The sequence below is a fragment of the Lupinus angustifolius genome, chromosome LG04 (genome assembly GCF_001865875.1).
Source record: "Lupinus angustifolius cultivar Tanjil chromosome LG04, LupAngTanjil_v1.0, whole genome shotgun sequence".
NCBI classification, from domain to species: domain Eukaryota; kingdom Viridiplantae; phylum Streptophyta; class Magnoliopsida; order Fabales; family Fabaceae; genus Lupinus; species Lupinus angustifolius.
The window spans coordinates 9174908-9196975 of NC_032012.1; the positions used below are offsets into that span (position 1 = coordinate 9174908).

Genomic DNA, 22068 nt, shown 5'->3' on the forward strand with positions numbered 1-22068 from the left:
TCTTTATTATCTACTATCCTAACTCGGGAGAACATATGCTCGATGGAACAAATTTGCCTTTGATCTAGTGATGAAAAGTTATGCTATATTCCAAAAAGGTTAAAAGTTCAAATATTCTTGTGGGCAATATTTGTTGAACGGAACAGTTACTTACACATTTCAAAAATGATTAATTCATTATTTATAATGTGAGATAATATTATCGATAATACCAACAAAAATGTGTCACTCAATTACATTGGCTTAAAAAATATAATAAAATTACCAATATCCATTATGAATCAAATGAATTTAAATTCTCTAGAATTTAGATGAATTTGATTAATATATTTTTTTCTCAAATTTAAATAGATAATAGATAATCTTATAAGCATTTAAAAAACATTCCTATATCACATGAAAACGTGCATGCTCATTAAATGTTAACGATATAAACATTACAATCACATATTGTCACATTTGTTATCCACATTATGTGTGCATACACACACTATTACTTTAACAAATTCCATATAATTCTGTTTGTGAAAAAATACAATCACTTTGGTAGGCTATAACAGATAAGAATAAAAAGGTAGAAATATATAATATATATATATATATATATATATATATGTATAAAAACTTATTATTCTAGCTGTTGATGATAGAATCAATGATGGGTAGGCTAGCCAAGAAAATGTGATGATATGCTCTCTCAGTTGGATGAATTGAATCCCAGAATACATACTTCGATGGATCAGAGCACACATTCGATATCTTGTTACACATAAACGATGCTTCGATGAATCCACTTCCGCAACACCCACTACTAACCTCATCAAATCCTACCACACAAAATAAAAACATTATAGATTAATGATATTCATAAACACATTAAATAATTGACTTAAGCAAAAGTTATAAAATTTGTTTACTAACCAAATTTGTGGGGTGCTTGAATCATATCAGCTAAGGGTCCATATATATCAGCATAATAGATCTTAGGAAGTGAATTATTGATATTGAGATTCAATTGCATTAGATGTAATTCATGTTGAAGGAGTTGATTATAATCTCTAGCAATAGAGGAATAATTAGTAAGACAGTGACGTTGGAGAAATGTATTAGGTGACTTTAAGGTAATCATCATAGGGAGACACCCAAATGGAGGTACTCCAGCTATTACAATTCTTTCAGCACCTTCTTCCAATAAACCCTGAACAATTTTCTTAGGTCATAATCTTCATTAACAAATTCATAATATAAGATATTAATTAGGTATATAAACACACTCTATACATTGTTTGGAAAAAGATAAACAATCTAAGTGAGAATGAGAATTAGGATTTATGGTCAAATTTGCATACCATATATACAACAATTTGTTTATGCCTTCCACTTTTTTAATATTTTTTTGAAAAGCGTGTGTATTATTTTTTATTAGCTACAAAATCTGGGAAATAGGCTAGGTTGTCTATCAGACCCTATTATTTGGCATATAACAGGCTAGGCCAGATCAAACTTTTTTTACAAATAGATCAGACTCAGGCTTTTTAAAAAGTCTATTTAGCTTAATAGGTCAGACTTTAGGCTACCTAAAAGACCTATTAAGCCTAGCAGACCAGTCTATTTAATTATATTATATAAGAATGTTGAAATTATACTATTTTAATATAAACAATATTATTATATATATGTAATATTAATATAAAAATGTATATAAAAATATAATTTAATTATTAGAATTAGATGAGCCTAACTAAAAATAAATCTATAAGACTATTAAAATGTAGACATGGTAGCCTATTTCATGAGCATACGGTATAATAACATTTAAACAGACTAACAAGTCAGGTCAGACTTTTAAACAGACCAGACCTAAGCTTTGAAAAAAAATTAAACAGGCTAACGGGTCAGACTCAGACTCCTATATGCTATATAGGTTGTGTCTGTTTAAGGCAAAGTCTGGTCTGACCTGACCTGTTTTCACCCTTAAACTATGTGCAGTATTTATAAAAGTACCAAAATTTATTGTTTTTATTTAAGTTGTCAAGTTGAAGAATTTATATATTTTTTAGGTAAATACCCATTTTACTCTCTCATATTTTTCGACCTTACCAGTTTAGTCCTTCAAAAAATAAAAGATCTAAAATGGTCCAAAAAAATTTAAATGTGAGTCAAATTAGTCATTTGGGATTAAATTAGTCTCCGCCAAATGTTGTAAAACATGTTAAAATGACTAATTTGACCCCATTTGAAAGTTTGGGGGACAATTTTAGATCTTTTTTTAAATGACCAAATTAGTAAGGTTGAAAAATATGATGGACTAAAATAGATATTTACTCTATTTTTTAATGTATTCTATATGACAAACTTGATTATTTTTAAATAATAAAATATAGCTATTATTACATAATGTTCCTACAATTAGGTTGATGATCCAACTTTATGATTAGGACTATTTTATAGGGTAGATTGAAGGCTCATAATGTAATGTCAAAGTCATAACTCCATATGAAGCTTCAATCTCATAACCCCTAAGATTATGCTGAGACTTAGAAAGTAAGAGAAGACCATAGCCTATGGACATATGGAGCATCAAAGTGTGATTCCTTAGATGTCTAATGATCGAGCTTGTGATTCGAAGTCTCATCACTAGTGATTTTTGAACCTAGGATCAAGTGAGATAACCTAGGTCAAGTAAAGTGACCTTATCCTACAAACAACGTATAATTACATCTTTTTCATGAATATGAATCATTTCCAATACTAGAGGGGTTACTAGGTGGAGATTATAATGTATTGCATAAATAATCATCTAAGTTAAATTATTTTTTAATAAAATGCTTTTTAAATTTATTAATCTCCTTTTTCATCATTCTCTAACATTGGACTCTTCAGTATTAAAAATGATTTGGATTCTCTTTCACTACCTTTAACACAATATTAATTTAATATTTGGTAGAGTAACCTAGCCATCAAATTTATTCCATGTGAATAACTCCCATGTTCACGCCCAATAATAGCCATTGAAATTGATCTCTTTTCTCTTTTAACTGATGAGGTAATAATTATTATAGCAGAGTAGATTGTCAAAAGCACACCAATCTTAGATTAATTGGAGAAACTTTAGGAAAAGCAAATAATGGTTGGTGAAGTAGTATAAATTGGGAGAAATTTGCAGGTAGGAGTGCATATAAATGTTGCTAAGTTTAGGATTAGGGACATAAATAGAACTCAGAGAAGAGTTATGGACTTATGGGTACGCATTACACGCATCTCACTTTTTGTATCACTCTATGTATTATCTCCTATCATTACTGATTGATTGAAAAAAATTATTTAATTTAAAATTATAATTATTAAATATTTTTTTGACCAATAATATCAACTGATACATAGAGTAACATAAGAATAAAATAACATATGTGTACCATTGGGGACCTCGTTTTAATTAGAAGCTGCAGAGGCCATTTTCCTCTCATGGTTGGGATCCCTACCTCAGCCAAATAATAATGGTTGTAATATGTATGTACTGATAGTGTAAAATTTATATATAATCAGTATAGTATTCATTATTTACTTGTATTAATTTTTTAAGATTCAACAGTGATAAAACATAAATGGTGGATAATGTATGATAATATATAAAATTCATATACTACTGATATATACATTTTCCTCTATACAATACATAACTATTATTATTATTATTATGAGTGTAATATGTATGCGGACAAGTATACACAGTTAGTGTATCATTTATTGTTCATTTGTATTATTTTTATTTAAAAATCAATGATAATGATAAATGATGCAATAATATTATAAATACATAGTCAATGTATACATTTTTTCTATTATTATTATGATGAGTGTAATATTATAAAATTTAGATATGGGTTTTATGTTACCAACAGATGATGTCATTACGAAAATTAGATGGTGTTTAGGAGTATTATGAATTTGCATTTTGCAACCATCCTACTAGTTTTGAAAAGTTTTGTAGACACTTTTTTTCTTCAAAAAATGGGTAATTTCCATAGGTCGAAAAATGTCTTGTTAAAAGGGAATTTACCAATTATTATATATATAGTCTGAAAGTGGAAATTAATATTGATCTATCTCCTAACAAATGTAGAAAACATATCCGCTTAGAGATGAAAATGAAGTGCATGTTGGATCAAGAATTGTTGATAAGCTAAGAGAGTGTAGCTCCTTCTTTGTATTGGTAAGATAAAATAGTTAAGAACGAAGTCATTTGTACCAGCACTGATGAAAAATGCAGCTTTTTTTATATGATTTTCTGTTCTTTCCTTACCAACCATAACTTCTACCTTCCTTTTGCATTCTTTAAAATATTCCAATTGCTTTTCTATTGGAATCACATTCTGAAATAATTAAACCCACAATAACACATTACAATGTTATTCTGTTGCTTTATGGATAAAGAATTAATTTTCAACTAAAAGTGTCAATTGTACTTGTACATGTAAGTTATGACACACATGCACTATATCACAATTCACCTAAATAGAATGAATGAGAGAAGAAGCATAACATACAGTGATAGTTGGTGTAAGTGGGTCAAACCCAGAACCAGCAGAAGCAAAACTAACTCCTGTCATAAGCTCTTCAGTACTAAGGTTTGGTTCCAAATAAGCTGGAAGAACCTCTTTCTTCAAACCAGTATAAGAAGCTGCAGTGCAATAATAAGTATATTTATTATTTATCCTTGAATTAATATCCATGAATATTGTATACTTCATGTATATATATATATATATATATGTATATGTATATAGTTACCAATGTAATCAGTGGAAAGCATGCCATTGGTAAACCTTCCTGTAGGAACTTGGTTAGGAAAATCTCTACCATATGGTGGAAAGTTGCTCTTGAAAGTGGTCTTAATATAATTGTTGTTTCCAGGGTCTACAGTGGAATCTCCAAACACATAAAAGCCAGAGATTTTGTTATTGTTTAAAGCAGAAGAAGCTCCTTCAACTTTGGGTTTGAAACATAACATGATGATAAGAATGAAAATGAGTGAAAGAGAAAGCAAGAAATTATGTGTATGAGAGGTCCCCATTGGAAGAAGAGTGAGAGGTTTGAGATGAATGAGAATAAATTGAGTGAACTGAAGAAGGTGGGTATGAATGTTTGATCAGAGAAATGATGGTATATGACAGTGTGGCTATAATAGAGTTAATATAGGTGAAGTACCTATGTAATATTACATGACTATAATAGCCCTTTGAGATATGATATTTCTATTCATTATAGCTTTAATATGAATTTGTAGGTGAAGTTGTGGGGAATGAATTGTGACCTTTTTTTTGTCATTTTATCCATAATATGAAAGAATTTATGAATGTTACCTATATTCTGTTGGGGTGGGTTTAGATTTTATTTATAAAAAAAACTAGGTTGATATTGCCTACTTTTTTTAATCAGCAAATTAATTTATTAAAATAGATAAAAAGTATTAGGAGAACAAGTGGTACTGCTATCCACAAAGACAATTGATCAATACAACTAAGAATATAATTAGAGGGGTTCATCATCCACTCTGTAAAACAGAAAAAAAACCTGGAATACCAGCATCAAGAAAGTTCCACGGGTAAAGATGAATTAAGTTCACAACCAACTCTAGAGTAAAATTAGAGTGCTCAAAAATAATTTTGTTTCTAACCAACCAAAGAGACCAAATAGTGATGAACTAAAGGGACATATAGTGATGAAGCTTTTTCTTCAACCAAAGCATATTCATATGTGAAAGAAAGTTGTTCTTGACATCATTTGGGATAGTTGAACAAAGACCAAACCATGAGTAAGGATTTTGCCATACACAATAGGAATAATACATGTGAAAAACAAATGATCTATAGATTCTTCTAACACACCACAAAATACACACCATGTTGGCAATATTTGATCGTGTTGGCACACCATATAAGAACATTTTCCACACTAAGCATCTCATCTTTGATGTAACATTACGCTTCCATAACCTTTTAAAGAAACCATTTTCATTGTTTCTAACCTCATTTTGAAGTACCTGGTAAAGCGTTATGAACCGAGTAATGATCATCCTTGTCATGAACCCTAAGCCACTCATCATCGCGGTCTTGTACAATTTTTGCATCATCCAATGTTTTAAGAAGATCTTGGCTTCTCCTTGTTCCAATTGGAACAAGCTCATTCGCCATTTCATTATCCAGCACCAGATCCTATTTTTCTATTCTCCCAAAGAGCTAATATTTGCATTTTTGTCCATTCTCCCAAAGTAGGTTGATATTCCCTACTTGATAAAGTTGTTTTTATATCCTCCTAATTTTTTATGTACCATCAACGGTATCTTCTCATATTTGAATAAGGAATTAATCATTTTCAGGGTGCATGACTGTTTCTCCCAACAAATGTCGATCACAAGAATCAAACTCTGACCTTTTGATCACCCTGAGAATTCTAATGAGACCTTACACCACTAGACCAATACATTGTTGGTAACTCCTCCTTTTATTATCACAAAATATATTCTATTTATAATTAACAACAAAATTCATCACTAAAATCATTATGGGTATATATGTATCTTTCTTTTGTATATAAAATTTACATGGAATATAATGACCATTCTCAAGTTATTATCACTAAGAGTGGTCTAATTATACTTTTAAGTTTGTAAATACTGTAAGTAATTAATACAATGTATATATAATTAATTAAACTCCTCAAAACAAAACCTCCAATAGTTTAGTATGTGTTTTGGTTGGGAAGTTGGGACATCTCAACTATCATTGTTTAATTATTAATGTATAATAAAGTATTTCATCATACATAAAGATAAATTATATACTAAAATTATGACATGTATTTTATTTAATCATTTTTTATAAAAATATTTCTAAAAACCAAAAAAATAATACACAAATCATAATTTTTGTAGCTGAATGAGATAATTTATCTCCTAGTATGAAGATATACTTAAATTTTTTGGTGATATTCAAATTTGGAAACTTCAATAGAGAAAAAGAATAAAATTTGATACATATTGTATATACATGATACATATTGAAAGTACATAAATGGAGATATATAGAAAAAATATTCATACATGTATGTACATAATGTACGTAAAACACAAACAGTTTGCCTACTAAGTTTGAGTTTGATACTTTTTTTTTTATTGTGTACTTCTACCTCTATCCTAACACCCTTATAAGAGACGAGATAGATAATGATGAAATAAAGCATAATATTATATTAAAAGGGAACAAGAATTACAATTAGAAAAAACTAATATACAATTCTCACGGATGAGAAGCCAAATCCCCTACTAGAGTTATAAGAGACTGTATAAACTTTAAACCCAACTCACGAAAAACAATACTAACAGTGACACTCCAACCACAAAATTGGATTAGAGATTTATTTAAATTAAGACATAACTGCACTGTTGTGTCTTCCTTCGATTCATAATCAAAATTTGAATTTTATTGCCTCTACAATCTCCTTCATATACACCCTTTTATGACTAAAGGTGGCATCATGTCGAGTTTCCCAAATTGACTCAATACTAGTCATCCAAAGCATATAACAAAAAAAATTTAATACACTTTCCTTATTTGGCAAAAAATATTGTAAAAAGTGAGATTTACCTCTTGAAAGGAGCACCACCACTAACCCCAACCAATCATATAGAAGTTGCCAAACTAGGTAAGAAAAATAGCAAGAGAAAAAAAGATGGCCCACAGTTTCTAATTGATCCTCAAGCATAATTGATATTAATTTTGATAAAATCATTCTTTATCACCTGTTCAAGCAAAAATCAAGTTTGGATCTTAAAAATTGTTAGGAAGAAAAGTGAAAAACATTTGGAATAATGTAAGTCTATTATGGTGTGAGATTATTTCCTCTGCCTACAATTACTCTCAAGTCTCTCACCAAGAGACATGCATGTTAGAGGGGGTGAATCAAAAGGAAATTAAAGATGATACCATTTCTCAAGAGACATGCCACTAATGTTTAGTTATGCATAGATAAATATGTAATCCAAATTGTCTAATTAATGTGTATCCACATCTCTTATAAGCTCATCCACTTATTGAAATGGGATCAACCATTGTCAAAGTTTATTAATGAACACTTATAAATATTCTTTTTAGTTTAAAACCAAAGATTTAAGATTTTACTTATTCATATTTAGAAACGTGTTATTAAAGTGCATGGTACCACCAACATCTGTTGATTGAAATGGTACATGTTTGATTCTCCTTAAACAAGGTCTTGGGTTTGAATCTTATGAATGAAAAAATACTGCTGGGAAAGTTAGCCTTAAATACACGTTGATGCTCCCGGCTCGGACAATCCAGTACAAGTATACACGTCGAAAATAAAAAAACGTGCGTGATACCATCCACGTTGTACTGTCTCCATATATATTTGTTGTGATACGTTATTTTCCATCGTCCAAATCCATCTACTTACGTATTAATAGGTTCTCGACACATGAATCCTCTTGCTACAGATTTTGGAATAGACAGCGATTTGGTGAAGTCATGAGCAAAGGCCCAAAATATTAAAGTTCTGAAAAATAACATGACAACACTTTCGTAAGGACACATAGGGTTGCTCTTGAATTGACAAAAAGTACAAACTCAAACTTTAACATCATACACGCATCCTTATATATCATCCATAGGTCCAAATTTGCATGATAGCATGAATCATACATCCACTATGGCGGAAATTCATTATAACTATTAGTACGCTTTTAAATTACGGATGTGATTATGACACTTGTGATGCAAATTTGTAATTGTTGCAACATGAAATTCTATATGATTAGAAAATGTTTTTGAATTTGATGCGACCCGAATGTGGTTAAAGTCTCATTATTATGATTTGGTTTCACACCGGAATTGCGTTATGTTACTATTGTGAAAGTCACTAGAATCTCAACATTGCAGTTGCATCGAATGATGTCATATACAATTTGATGTAATGCTTGTTCAATTTGTCATCATGAGCCAAATAGAGCTCTTTGTTGGGCTAACAGGTCCAAAAAGACTTTTATAAATCTCAAATATCGAAAGGTAAATCTCATACCACCTACCTCGTTCTTTAAAAATAACATGTTCTTGTTAAAGTTAGAAGCTCAAACATAGGGAAACAACTAGTTTGGTGGAGAGGGCCAAAGCTATGCAGTTAATAAAGGTCCGAGCCTGGAGAATTTTGTTGGTGGGAAACTCATAATTCTTAAATTAAGCATGCAAATAAAATTGACATTTATTTATGATAGATAATGAGAAAAATTTGTGTAAAGACATATTCAATACGTCATATTTAAAAATATATACATTTATGTTTTTCTATATTATTATTTAATACTAAATTTTAATTACAATTAAATTTTTAATGTATTGTCCATATTTTATTTATTATCTCTACATAAATACATCTCCAACACAAATCTTTCCCATATCACTCAAATTCTTCCATTTCTATGTTAAATGGAAAGGATCTCAATCCTTACATCATTTATATAATACAGTATCGATTTTAATTTGAAAATGAATGATTATTATATGGGTGAAAGGAAAAAAGAAAACGTGGAGAGGATCTCCAACCACATTAAGTACTTTAACTGCTGTTTTCATTGACTTATGGAGCCAATGAATATATTCATCTTGCATCGTTTTTGTACTCTTTTTTTTGTGGTATCCTCTTACCTTATTGGATAATAAATTAATACTTTTTAAAATTTATGACTGTCTTCTTAACAAATGTTGATCCTAAAAATTGAACTTTCAACTTTGAAGATCCAGTAGAGTATTACACCATTAGATCAATATATTGTTAGTAACATCTTTTTGTACTTATTAGTCTTTTGTGTCTCACCGTGTTTTGGACACACACTATTTTTTTTTAAACATAGAAAATTATTTTATTTTGCCCACTTCCTAATACAATGGGCCGTTTTTACATCTTTATAGGCCCAAACATATTTTTTTAGTCATTTTCTTATTACTTCACAGAATAAAAATTAAATGTAATAACCATTTTATGCGGTATGTGGATCCTCTACGTACACATCTGTTATTCCATACTTTATGTATCATGAACTTGTGATTGGTCAAAAAATACTTAATAATTAAACTTTAATTTAAATATATTTTTTCTGATCAATCACAAGTGCATGACACATAGAGTGTCATAAAGTGTGGAACAACAGATATGTTCTATGTTCCACTTAAGCATATTATTGCAAAAGTTACAAGACTAATCCCTTAATTCCAGTGTAATGAGAAAAAAAGAAGATGAAAGTAGTTAAATCAAGAAGCATGAACAATAACGAAATCACCTAACTCTTTTGAAGCAAAAAAGAAAACCATATCTTCCAACTTTTATTTGCCGAGTGATGTTGTAATGCTTTCAAATAATCAACATTTTGTAACAATAACGCTTTTAAAAACTCTGGTTGATTAAGTAACATCCATGACATTTTAACCTAACAATTGTTTCTATCGAACTCATTCATTTGGACATATTTGGAAAATGATAAGCAATGTGGCAAAATTTATTTGGACATACTAAGTTCATGTTAGCATTTAGCTACTACGCCCATGAATAAAAATCTCTTGTCCAAAAAATATTATGTTTTGTTGTCTCTAGTTAATTAAATTTCACCAAATAATATAAAAATATTAATTTTTATTTTTATGATTTTCTTTTTAATCAATTACATTTAGATGGGACCGTAACATAGAAATACAATCTCATTTCCTACATATATAGATACATATCTAATGTTTTGAATTAAATTAATCTAACACATTTATTATTATGTCATGTTCAAACTCAACCCCCTTTAGAAAGCATGCAAAACTACAAATAGAAATCAATCATTCAAGATATTCCAAATTTTATAATTGGTTTGTAGTTATAATTTTTTAGCCAAACATTCATGTTTGGGATAGATATTGACTCCAACAAGTATTTTTGTCCTAGCTTCTGACAAGAATTTGGTATGAAGTATAACGTAAGACATGATAGATGAATGTACTTTGCACTTGCACAAAATCAATAAAACATTGAAGTGATCTTTGATGGATAGTAAGCTAAGAATCTAAGACTTTTATTTAGCCTTTGATTGAAGATTTCATTTTCTTAATTTTGAAGCCCACAAGAGAGGCCTTTGATTGAAGATTTCATTTTCTTAATTTTGAAGCTCACAAGAGTTTATAAGTAGAAAATATTCATGAAACTAATGCCTTAAAATTTTGATTCAAGACATGTTGTCTCACTTGTGGCTCTCTACTCTTCCCATAATTCGTTAACAATGGAACTCTCTGACGGTTGGAAGCTCCTCAATCACAGTCTGATCCAACAGAACTTAATCCAAATCTAATGGGGAAATCCACTTTGATTTACTATATTCAAATTCAGGTTTTTCCTGATTTCAAATACTCAATCCAGGTTTGTTATAGCTGATACACGATCTCGAACTAACCCGAATCCAATTTATATACTAAATGTGAAATTATAGGTTTAATATAACATATGACAAAAATATAGATATAAATTTAAATCATAAGGTGACACATTTCGGGTCGGGGTTGGTATGAGTTCAAGATACCCGTAATCTGAGGGGACATGGATGATAATTGTTTTGAGCCCGGTTGTGTTCGAGATCAAGTTGATGTTTAAGGATTCAGGTTCAGGTTGGGGTAAACAAAAACTCTACACCCATCTAACTCGGAATCTAGATCCTTTATGTCAGATTTCTCTATCTCTGTGTATCAGCTCAATGATATTTTGTCATATACCTAAATGTGTTAGGCAAAATCCTATTTGATTGATATAAAGACATAAAAACTTCTAACACATATGATTTAGGTTTCATAACTCGTGGTCATTCCTAGGTAGAATACACGAACCCAACAATAGATAGAACCCTGAAAAAGCAGTTTTATTAAACTATACCTTAATTGTGGGGTATTTTTACATAATTTTTTATCAGCAATCATTAATATCTTGGTATTTGAGTTGTAAACATAAAATTTTGTCTCCAACTCCAATCATTTAAAACTTGTATATGTGTGACACTCAAACTATAATGAATTAATCATGGTTAATAAGAAGCCTACAGAAAGCGTCAACATAGCTTCCATCAGCACACAGTGACTTGACAGAGAAAAAGATTGGAAGAAACTTCAAGTTAGATTTTGAGGACTACAGTGTTCAGAGATGCTCCAATATTAGATTACTTACTCATTTCCCTCTCATTTTTGGTGTAGACAGAACGGTGGGAACAGAAAAAAGGGAAACATGATTAGAAAGGAAAATAAAAGAGAAAAGTAAAAGAAAGCAATAAATATAAACATGGGCACTATAGCAGAGAATCAAAGCTACAGAAGCTTCAAGCTAGTTTTTTTTGTTGTTGTTGTTTTATTATGGATTTCTTTTTAAAAAAAGTTTAGGTAAATTCAAAGTTATTTATAATTATCATAGATTAAATTGGCTTGGAAGTATCTGCATTGGGTTGGTGTATATAGAAAATACCATCACAATTGTTAACAAGGTAAATATAAGTGGTGGTAGTGGTACACTTACGTGCCCACGTTTTGCAGTTTACTAGTGTGAACACTCAATTTTTGTTCGTCCTCTCGGCGCGACAACTAGGTGTATATTAAATATGTGTGATGTATAGTAGGAGAAGTAGAGTTATGGAGAAAACGCCAAATGGGGTTGGAAAAGTTGTGGGCATGCACTACACTAATGAAGCAGAAGGATAGTAATGGTAGGTCTCATCAGGAAGGTCTACTTCAGTTTCTAAACTTGTTTCATCCAATTTTATGCCTACTTTCCTCTTTGTCTGCCCCAAACAGAGAGATCAATATGCATGGTCCCCTTTTCATATGTCAGAACCTACCAAAATATTTATCTCTAGATTAGATGCTAAGAAAATATATATATAGACACTTTTTCTTGCTTTCTCATAATTTAACTTTACATTAAATTCATTATTCATATACAATGTTTTAACAATCAATGAAGAAGTAATATATTAGGTCTATATTTCATACTAAGATAATTTTTTAGTTTCTCACATGTATTTTTGTACTCGAGGCAATCATATTCAAACCAGGAACATCCACAAGTATGTATGTGGGGCTAACTTTGCCGGCGAGTATTTTGTCAACTCTCGGATACATTAGAGATCAAAATATATGTAATGTGGCTAGAGGGTTAGGTTTTGTGGTAGAGTAAGAACAATGTATGACTTCATGTTTGTGGAAATTCTTTTCTTGACGTCTATTACATTCCATGCAACATTTTCGAAATAACTAGTATATAGGGTCTAAAGTCTCAACCTACCTATGCATGCATCATCTAAAATCCAGTGTGTGGTCATTCTGAAAGAATGACATACAACTTAATCGCAACCTTGTGTATAGAATTCATAGTCAAAAGCATATCTTGATTATAATGAAATCACACTTTTCCCATTGAAAATAAGGTTTTGTAATTACTCTCCCAAGAGGGGTTTATAGTCTTTTATTCTTTTTTAAATAAAATTATTAAAGAATGCTATAAAAATAAGGTTTTGTAATTTTTTTCAATAAAAAAAATTTTCCACCACAACTTAAACTGTAGATCCAAACGTGTCTTTATCTATTACTTGCATGATATAAGAAAATCCCTCTCATAATTTTTTTGGACCCTGTCACAACAATGGAATAGGAATGCATCCAAATATTTTGTTAAACATGATATACCCTAATGATTTAACTAACCATGGCAGGTTGATGAACAATGATCCAGCAACAGCCAATTATTGGTGCAGTGTGTCCCAACAACCTTAGCCATGGTGCACGGTGTCCCAACAGCATCAGCCAAAATGTTGCACCAAGGTGTGAGTCTCTCGGTCCGAAACTCAATAGTTCCAGTCAGCGTATCGCACAAGTTCCATCGCAAGCCTCGGTCAAGATGTAGGCCTTGGCGTGCTAGATCCCATCGCAAGCCTTGGTTAGGATGTAGGCCTTAGCGCAACAGATCCCATCGCAATCCTCGATCGTTGGCCTTGGCACACCAGATCCCATCGCAAGTACTCTCGGTCAGGATGCAGGCCATGATGCATCAGGTTCCCTCGCATGTCTCAGTTAGTTGTGGGCTCGTGGTATATTAAGTTCATTGCGTTACTCGGTCACGAGCTAGCACCAGTTGGCCTTGTCTCCTCGGCCAGCCAACTGGGCACAATGGCTTGTGTGACCAGGCCAAGTTCAGTCATCAATTGCTTAAGTCTCAAGCAATCTTTTTATTTATTAGGATGATATCTTTTTTCTTGTACATATTTTCTACTATTGATAGTTAGTTAAGATATGGTTTAGTTCCATTTGCTATAAATAGTTTGATCTTTGTAACTCTAATTAATTAATGAAATCATTGTTTTTCAATTCAATTCTCTTGATCATTCTCTTAGGGCTTTCTTCAACCTTGAGAATTAAAATTAAATTCATGGAGGTAACATTTCTAAGATATTTTTTATCATTGTTGGTGAGCAATAATGGATCTTGAATTGAAAATGTTATTTAAATTGAACTTAACTATGATTCTAATAGATCCCTAACCGTCAATGATTTCCATTTTCCAACGTAAACAAATACAAATAAGTTGACTACGATGTTTAACATTGAAGAGATCTATCTACAGAAATTGAACACATATTTAACATTTGAATTAAAATTGTATTAAAAATTAAAATATTATTTTAAATAAATATGCACCCTCGAGTCAATCCAAACCTTTGCCTCCTTACTTTGATCAAAATGGTTGCAATTACTAGCCGCTTATTTGACTTTGAAACCACTCACCCAAAAACCCTATTTATTCCTGCAACAACATCTTCCATTAGAATACTAATCCCAACCCTTCTCTTATGATCACCTTCTCATTAATACACTGCTAATAAATACATTGTATCCCTAAGGTTGAAAGTTTGATTCTTGAAAACACTACTTGTTGGGAGGTACAACTATAAATTCCGAAAGAATCATTTCCTTACCCAACCCAAAAAAATATGAGAGAATATCATTGGTAGTACAAAAAACAAACGAAATCATGAGAAATAGAATTAGAATCCCCTTCTCTCCCTCCATTCCCTTAGAGTGAGGAAAGCCCTAACACATTAAGAGCCCTGCCATCTCTGCAGCAGAAGAAAGATTCCTAATAAAGTCCCCAGCATGAATTCCTTCTCATGTTCCCTTTGCTTCTCATCTTGGAGGAATTTCCTTCTACTTTAAGTAACTTTCTCACAACACCATTAGTACTTTTCTAGCTTCCAACTATTAATGCAAAAGAAAAGATAGTGTAAGCAAAAGTATTAGCTGTTATAGTGCATGGGATGGGAGATATGGTACTTTCTCTTATCATCATTCCCTTTTTCATTTATTTCTCCCTTTCCCTTTTCTACTTTATATATTTCTCACAAGCCATTCCTATGCTGGCTTACGCCATTTATATTTAACTTAATTAACAACTTTTCATTTTGCATTTTAATTACTCCTTTATTATTAAAATCAATCTCGTGAAACCCGAGCCGGACGTCAAACCGAAAGAGATCTCGTATTATGTTTAACCAGTTTAAACGGTTAAACTGTTCGATCTGACCGGGTGATTCCATACCTAATTAATGTTGTGTATAGAATTCATAGTCAAAAGCATATCTTGATTATAATGAAATCACACTTTTCCCATTGAAAATAAGGTTTTGTAATTACTCTCCCAAGAGGGGTTTATAGTCTTTTATTCTTTTTTAAATAAAATTATTAAAGAATGCTATAAAAATAAGGTTTTGTAATTTTTTTCAATAAAAAAAATTTTCCACCACAACTTAAACTGTAGATCCAAACGTGTCTTTATCTATTACTTGCATGATATAAGAAAATCCCTCTCATAATTTTTTTGGACCCTGTCACAACAATGGAATAGGAATGCATCCAAATATTTTGTTAAACATGATATACCCTAATGATTTAACTAACCATGGCAGGTTGATGAACAATGATCCAGCAACAGCCAATTATTGGTGCAGTGTGTCCCAACAACCTTAGCCATGGTGCACGGTGTCCCAACAGCATCAGCCAAAATGTTGCACCAAGGTGTGAGTCTCTCGGTCCGAAACTCAATAGTTCCAGTCAGCGTATCGCACAAGTTCCATCGCAAGCCTCGGTCAAGATGTAGGCCTTGGCGTGCTAGATCCCATCGCAAGCCTTGGTTAGGATGTAGGCCTTAGCGCAACAGATCCCATCGCAATCCTCGATCGTTGGCCTTGGCACACCAGATCCCATCGCAAGTACTCTCGGTCAGGATGCAGGCCATGATGCATCAGGTTCCCTCGCATGTCTCAGTTAGTTGTGGGCTCGTGGTATATTAAGTTCATTGCGTTACTCGGTCACGAGCTAGCACCAGTTGGCCTTGTCTCCTCGGCCAGCCAACTGGGCACAATGGCTTGTGTGACCAGGCCAAGTTCAGTCATCAATTGCTTAAGTCTCAAGCAATCTTTTTATTTATTAGGATGATATCTTTTTTCTTGTACATATTTTCTACTATTGATAGTTAGTTAAGATATGGTTTAGTTCCATTTGCTATAAATAGTTTGATCTTTGTAACTCTAATTAATTAATGAAATCATTGTTTTTCAATTCAATTCTCTTGATCATTCTCTTAGGGCTTTCTTCAACCTTGAGAATTAAAATTAAATTCATGGAGGTAACATTTCTAAGATATTTTTTATCATTGTTGGTGAGCAATAATGGATCTTGAATTGAAAATGTTATTTAAATTGAACTTAACTATGATTCTAATAGATCCCTAACCGTCAATGATTTCCATTTTCCAACGTAAACAAATACAAATAAGTTGACTACGATGTTTAACATTGAAGAGATCTATCTACAGAAATTGAACACATATTTAACATTTGAATTAAAATTGTATTAAAAATTAAAATATTATTTTAAATAAATATGCACCCTCGAGTCAATCCAAACCTTTGCCTCCTTACTTTGATCAAAATGGTTGCAATTACTAGCCGCTTATTTGACTTTGAAACCACTCACCCAAAAACCCTATTTATTCCTGCAACAACATCTTCCATTAGAATACTAATCCCAACCCTTCTCTTATGATCACCTTCTCATTAATACACTGCTAATAAATACATTGTATCCCTAAGGTTGAAAGTTTGATTCTTGAAAACACTACTTGTTGGGAGGTACAACTATAAATTCCGAAAGAATCATTTCCTTACCCAACCCAAAAAAATATGAGAGAATATCATTGGTAGTACAAAAAACAAACGAAATCATGAGAAATAGAATTAGAATCCCCTTCTCTCCCTCCATTCCCTTAGAGTGAGGAAAGCCCTAACACATTAAGAGCCCTGCCATCTCTGCAGCAGAAGAAAGATTCCTAATAAAGTCCCCAGCATGAATTCCTTCTCATGTTCCCTTTGCTTCTCATCTTGGAGGAATTTCCTTCTACTTTAAGTAACTTTCTCACAACACCATTAGTACTTTTCTAGCTTCCAACTATTAATGCAAAAGAAAAGATAGTGTAAGCAAAAGTATTAGCTGTTATAGTGCATGGGATGGGAGATATGGTACTTTCTCTTATCATCATTCCCTTTTTCATTTATTTCTCCCTTTCCCTTTTCTACTTTATATATTTCTCACAAGCCATTCCTATGCTGGCTTACGCCATTTATATTTAACTTAATTAACAACTTTTCATTTTGCATTTTAATTACTCCTTTATTATTAAAATCAATCTCGTGAAACCCGAGCCGGACGTCAAACCGAAAGAGATCTCGTATTATGTTTAACCAGTTTAAACGGTTAAACTGTTCGATCTGACCGGGTGATTCCATACCTAATTAATGATTTTTATTTATAAATATATAGTTATATATAAATGTAAAACTTTATATAATTAATAATTATGTGTAATTATATTGAAGTAATAACATTTTCATCTTTTTTATGGTAGTAAAACAAAATATTAGAGCAATATTCCTTTTTCTTTTTTTTTAACTGAACCATCCGGTTAACTTTCTAAGTTAATTCAGTTTAACCAATTCAAAATAGTCTAACTCTTATTCAATTAAGACTACAATAGAGAGTCATTTTCAGTGATATTAAACAGTTCGGTTCTCATAACAGTACACTAAATGAGAACTAAATTAGTCACAGGGAGAGAGGGGTACTGAAGTGGCTATATATTAAGAAGGTTATGTTATGTTGGTCAAGCCAATTCAGTTGAGACCAAAAAGCAAGAGTCACAAAAGTATAACTACTTATATTGTTTTCTCATTTGGTTGCTTTTTTGATATTAAGAGCTTTCAGTTTAGTAATTCCAACTCAACTTCTTCAAACTAGTGTCATCATCATCATCATCATCATCATGGCTTCTTCTAACAGACACTGGCCAAGCATGTTCAAGTCCAAGCCCAAGCCTTGCAACCCTCATCACCACCATTGGCAGCATGATATCACTTCTTCACTCATTTCAACTGCATGCAACAGAAGCCCTTACCCTTCAGGTTTGTCAAACACTCTAACTCAAAATCACACAAATATTAGCATTAGATTTTCTGTAAGATTAACTTTACTTGTCTGCATGCATAATATAGGTAGAGAACTTCATTTCTATTTGGCATTTATATATCTAAGCTGAAACTTGATTAAATTTGTTTCTGTTTCAAAAATTTAACTTTATAGCTGCAGGGTTTGAGGAGAGAAGTCCAGAACCAAAGCCAAGGTGGAATCCAAAACCAGAACAAATTAGGATCCTAGAAACAATATTCAACTCTGGAATGGTGAATCCTCCAAGAGATGAAATAAGAAAGATAAGGGCACAGTTACAAGAGTATGGTCAAGTTGGAGATGCCAATGTTTTTTACTGGTTCCAGAACCGCAAATCAAGGAGCAAGCATAAACTTAGACAACAACTCCAGAACTCAAAGAACAATTACCAGAACATTAACCCACCAGAACAACAACAACAACAACAACAACAAGAAAACACTGTTTCTCAACTCACTGCACCTTCATCTTCATCCTCTACCTCTGAGAAATCCCCACCAAAAGAAATAAGACCAACTAAGGTATTCTCTAGTGCCAGTGATGTTGTTATGGTGCCTAATTTTCCAACTACTTCTGTGAATCATAACTATTTGCCAGCACCACCACCTATATCTGAAGCTTTCTTCTTCCCAATGCAACATCATGGAAGAGGAGTTTTACCTAATAATAATAGTACCATACCTTCATCATCACAAGGATTTTGCTTCTCTGACCTTTCCAGTGTTGTTCAATCTCAACAACCACATGGTCAGCATAATGTTGGTCCTTGCACCAGTCTCCTGCTGAGTGAAATAATGAACCATGGTGCAGCATCCTCCAAAAATGGTCAAGATCAAGTTCAAGACAAGTATGTGAAATTAATGCACCCTTATTCCCACCTCAGTTTCTGTGTAACACCTACCACAGAAGTTAACATTGCCACCGTTATGCCTCCTCCTATCACCACCACCACCACAGTTACTGTTCCATCCCCCATCAATTTCACTCAAGTTCAAGGTATAAATTAGGGTTTTTTTATTAAGTTGTTTTTGGGTTAGTTCAATAAATATAGAATGATATATTTCATGTAAAAAATTATATACAATTTTTTTTATGAATTCGTGTTTCTCTCAACAATTGTCGTTCACAAAAATCAAACTTTCGACATATTTGAGGATCGAATGGGGCATCATACTACTAGATTAACACTTGGTTAGTTCAATAAATATAGAATTAATGATATATTTTATGTAAAATTTATATACAATTTTTTTGATATTATCTCCTCACCTTTTTTGGGAAAGAACTAATCCATATGTTGTCCTTCCCACCAACAAATGTTGCTCATAAAAATCGAACTTTTGATCTACTTGAAGATCCAGTGGGACATTATATTATTAAACTAATACCTTGGTTATAGATTTATATATTAGTGTAAAAATTTATATAGTTTGAATGTTTTTTATATTCCTTTTTGGTCACGTGTGCATGGGTTATTCTTCGTTGACTTTCAAGAATCTAGCTATTGTTTGTGTTTGGAGTTGGTAATGAGAAATGATAGGGTGTATCGCAGGCATTGAAGATGAAAGTGTTACTCCAAAATCAACGGTGTTGATTAATGATGTAGCATTTGAAGTATCAGTTGGACCTTTCAACGTTCGAGATGCTTTTGGAAATGATGCTATGCTCATCCATTCCACTGGTCACCCTGTTCCCACTAACCACTTCGGTGTTACCCTCCACTCACTCCACCATGGCGCATCTTATTATTTGGTGCGCATGTTAACTTCTCTTATCTTATACATAAAAAAACTACCCTATCAAATATTGATGTATGTTTTAGGTAACATTTTCACAAAAATCAAAATAATAATATTTCTCACTATTTTCATAATTTACATTGAGTGAATCTTGATTAAATAATATCCACTTTCACTACAATTTAAAATACTTATTTTATCAAATTTGAAATCACTCATTTGAGTCATATATAAACGTTGATTTAGTGGTGTAAAACCTACTGGAATCTCAAGATTGAATATTCGATTCCTATGAACAACACTTGTTGGGAGTGACAGTTACAAACTCATTATAAAAAAAAGTGAGAGAATACTTTTGGTAGTACCAAAAAATAATATATCAATATATTTGTAAGTATTATTTTGGTGTGATGGAGCTGATTCTCAATTAAAAGTCACTAACCTAATTGTTTACTATATATTTATCATTTTGCAGATAATTTAGGAAGCAGAATGCTGAAGAACCCATTAGTGAATGGTTTCTTAGATATGGTGTGTTCTGTGATTCTCACACTTTTTCTTAGCTTTGTCTCTATTAGCGTAATGTTAGGGTTCTTAGACACTACTTACAAGAATATAATGACTTATATAAGATGGGAATATGTTGTTCAACAATTTAAATCATGACATTGTGGACCAAAACATGTAATTTTATTTCGTCTTAAGCAAGCTATATTTATTACTACTTTATATGATATGAATTGTGGCCTTTTCTATGTGCTTTTATTCAATTAGTATTCAAGTTAAGAAACTATAGTGTGCATTTAAGAAAGACATATATGGTTGAAGAAAGAGTTATTATTTCATGCTTGATTTTTTGTCGTAAGAGAGAAATACTCTTTTTTTTAGTTTAGGGTAATTATATAATGTCACTCTAAATTGAAAGGATACAAATATAAATATATATTGTTTTTTCTTTGATATTTGAGAGTATTTCTCTGCCAATTAATGGAGAGAAGTGACTCATTTCAGATGATATAATTATTAAAGTTTGAATAAGGCAAAATAGATTTTTGTGACTCTTTCATTCCAGTACTTTACCCATTTTTCTCTCTCCGATAGTAATACTTATGGGAGGGGTAGTCATATACCGGTAAAAACTTAATTTTTTACCCAAATATAAGAAATACTCTTAGTACAAAAAATATATATTTAAAATTCAAATAGGATAGTTGTTGCTGACAAGAAAGAACTCACAACAATTCATCACAGGAACTTGTAATTTGCAGAATGGTTTACGTGTAGTTTTATAACAACAGTGTTTGCTCTCATGTTTTGATTTGACTAAGCAATGAGAGAGTTATATAATATATGATAAATTCACCACATTCTCTATTAATTCCTATCTTTTTCTTCCATTTTTCTCTGATCCTTATGCTATGTCACACCCAAACATTCACTTTTGTTCTGCATGAAATGAACCATCACGTAGTATATGTGAATAATGATGTTCACAGAAAGTACAATCATGATTTCTTTGCAAACTCATGATATGATGTGAATGATATTTGTCTCTATCTCTCTATATATACATATGTATATGTATAGGGGATGGGTGGAGAGGAAGCATGCATGGTTGAGGAATAAGAAGAATGTGTGTCTCTCTAGGTCAGACTTTTGAGAGTTTGAGTCACATGGGATGTCATATTTGTTTT

General features: G+C 31.8%; 2 protein-coding genes across 2 annotated transcripts; one reads left to right on the forward strand and one right to left on the reverse strand.

The window, feature by feature from the left end:
• Positions 393–5168, reverse strand: LOC109345585 (GDSL esterase/lipase At5g45960-like). The gene is made up of 6 exons (XM_019584671.1): positions 4792–5168; positions 4548–4681; positions 4158–4373; positions 3256–3261; positions 922–1210; positions 393–827 (listed from the first exon to the last, which is right to left on the reverse strand). Exons 1-6 carry the CDS (start codon positions 5072–5074, stop codon positions 634–636), a joined length of 1122 nt encoding a protein of 373 aa, XP_019440216.1. The 5' UTR covers positions 5075–5168; the 3' UTR covers positions 393–633.
• Positions 18404–20960, forward strand: LOC109344828 (WUSCHEL-related homeobox 9-like). Its single transcript, XM_019583572.1, has 4 exons — positions 18404–18592; positions 18771–19631; positions 20188–20387; positions 20850–20960. Exons 1-4 carry the CDS (start codon positions 18454–18456, stop codon positions 20856–20858), a joined length of 1209 nt encoding a protein of 402 aa, XP_019439117.1. The 5' UTR covers positions 18404–18453; the 3' UTR covers positions 20859–20960.

Coding starts and splice junctions, on each gene's coding strand:
- LOC109345585 (XM_019584671.1), bottom strand. CDS start 5,074: ATGGGGACCTCTCATACACATAATTTCTTGCTTTCTCTTTCACTCATT. Junction 4,682..4,791: donor GCTTTCCACTGATTACATTG/GTAACTATATAC, acceptor ATTGCACTGCAG/CTTCTTATACTGGTTTGAAG. Junction 4,374..4,547: donor CACTTACACCAACTATCACT/GTATGTTATGCT, acceptor TAATTATTTCAG/AATGTGATTCCAATAGAAAA.
- LOC109344828 (XM_019583572.1), top strand. CDS start 18,454: ATGGCTTCTTCTAACAGACACTGGCCAAGCATGTTCAAGTCCAAGCCC. Junction 18,593..18,770: donor CAGAAGCCCTTACCCTTCAG/GTTTGTCAAACA, acceptor TTAACTTTATAG/CTGCAGGGTTTGAGGAGAGA. Junction 19,632..20,187: donor CAATTTCACTCAAGTTCAAG/GTATAAATTAGG, acceptor GGTGTATCGCAG/GCATTGAAGATGAAAGTGTT.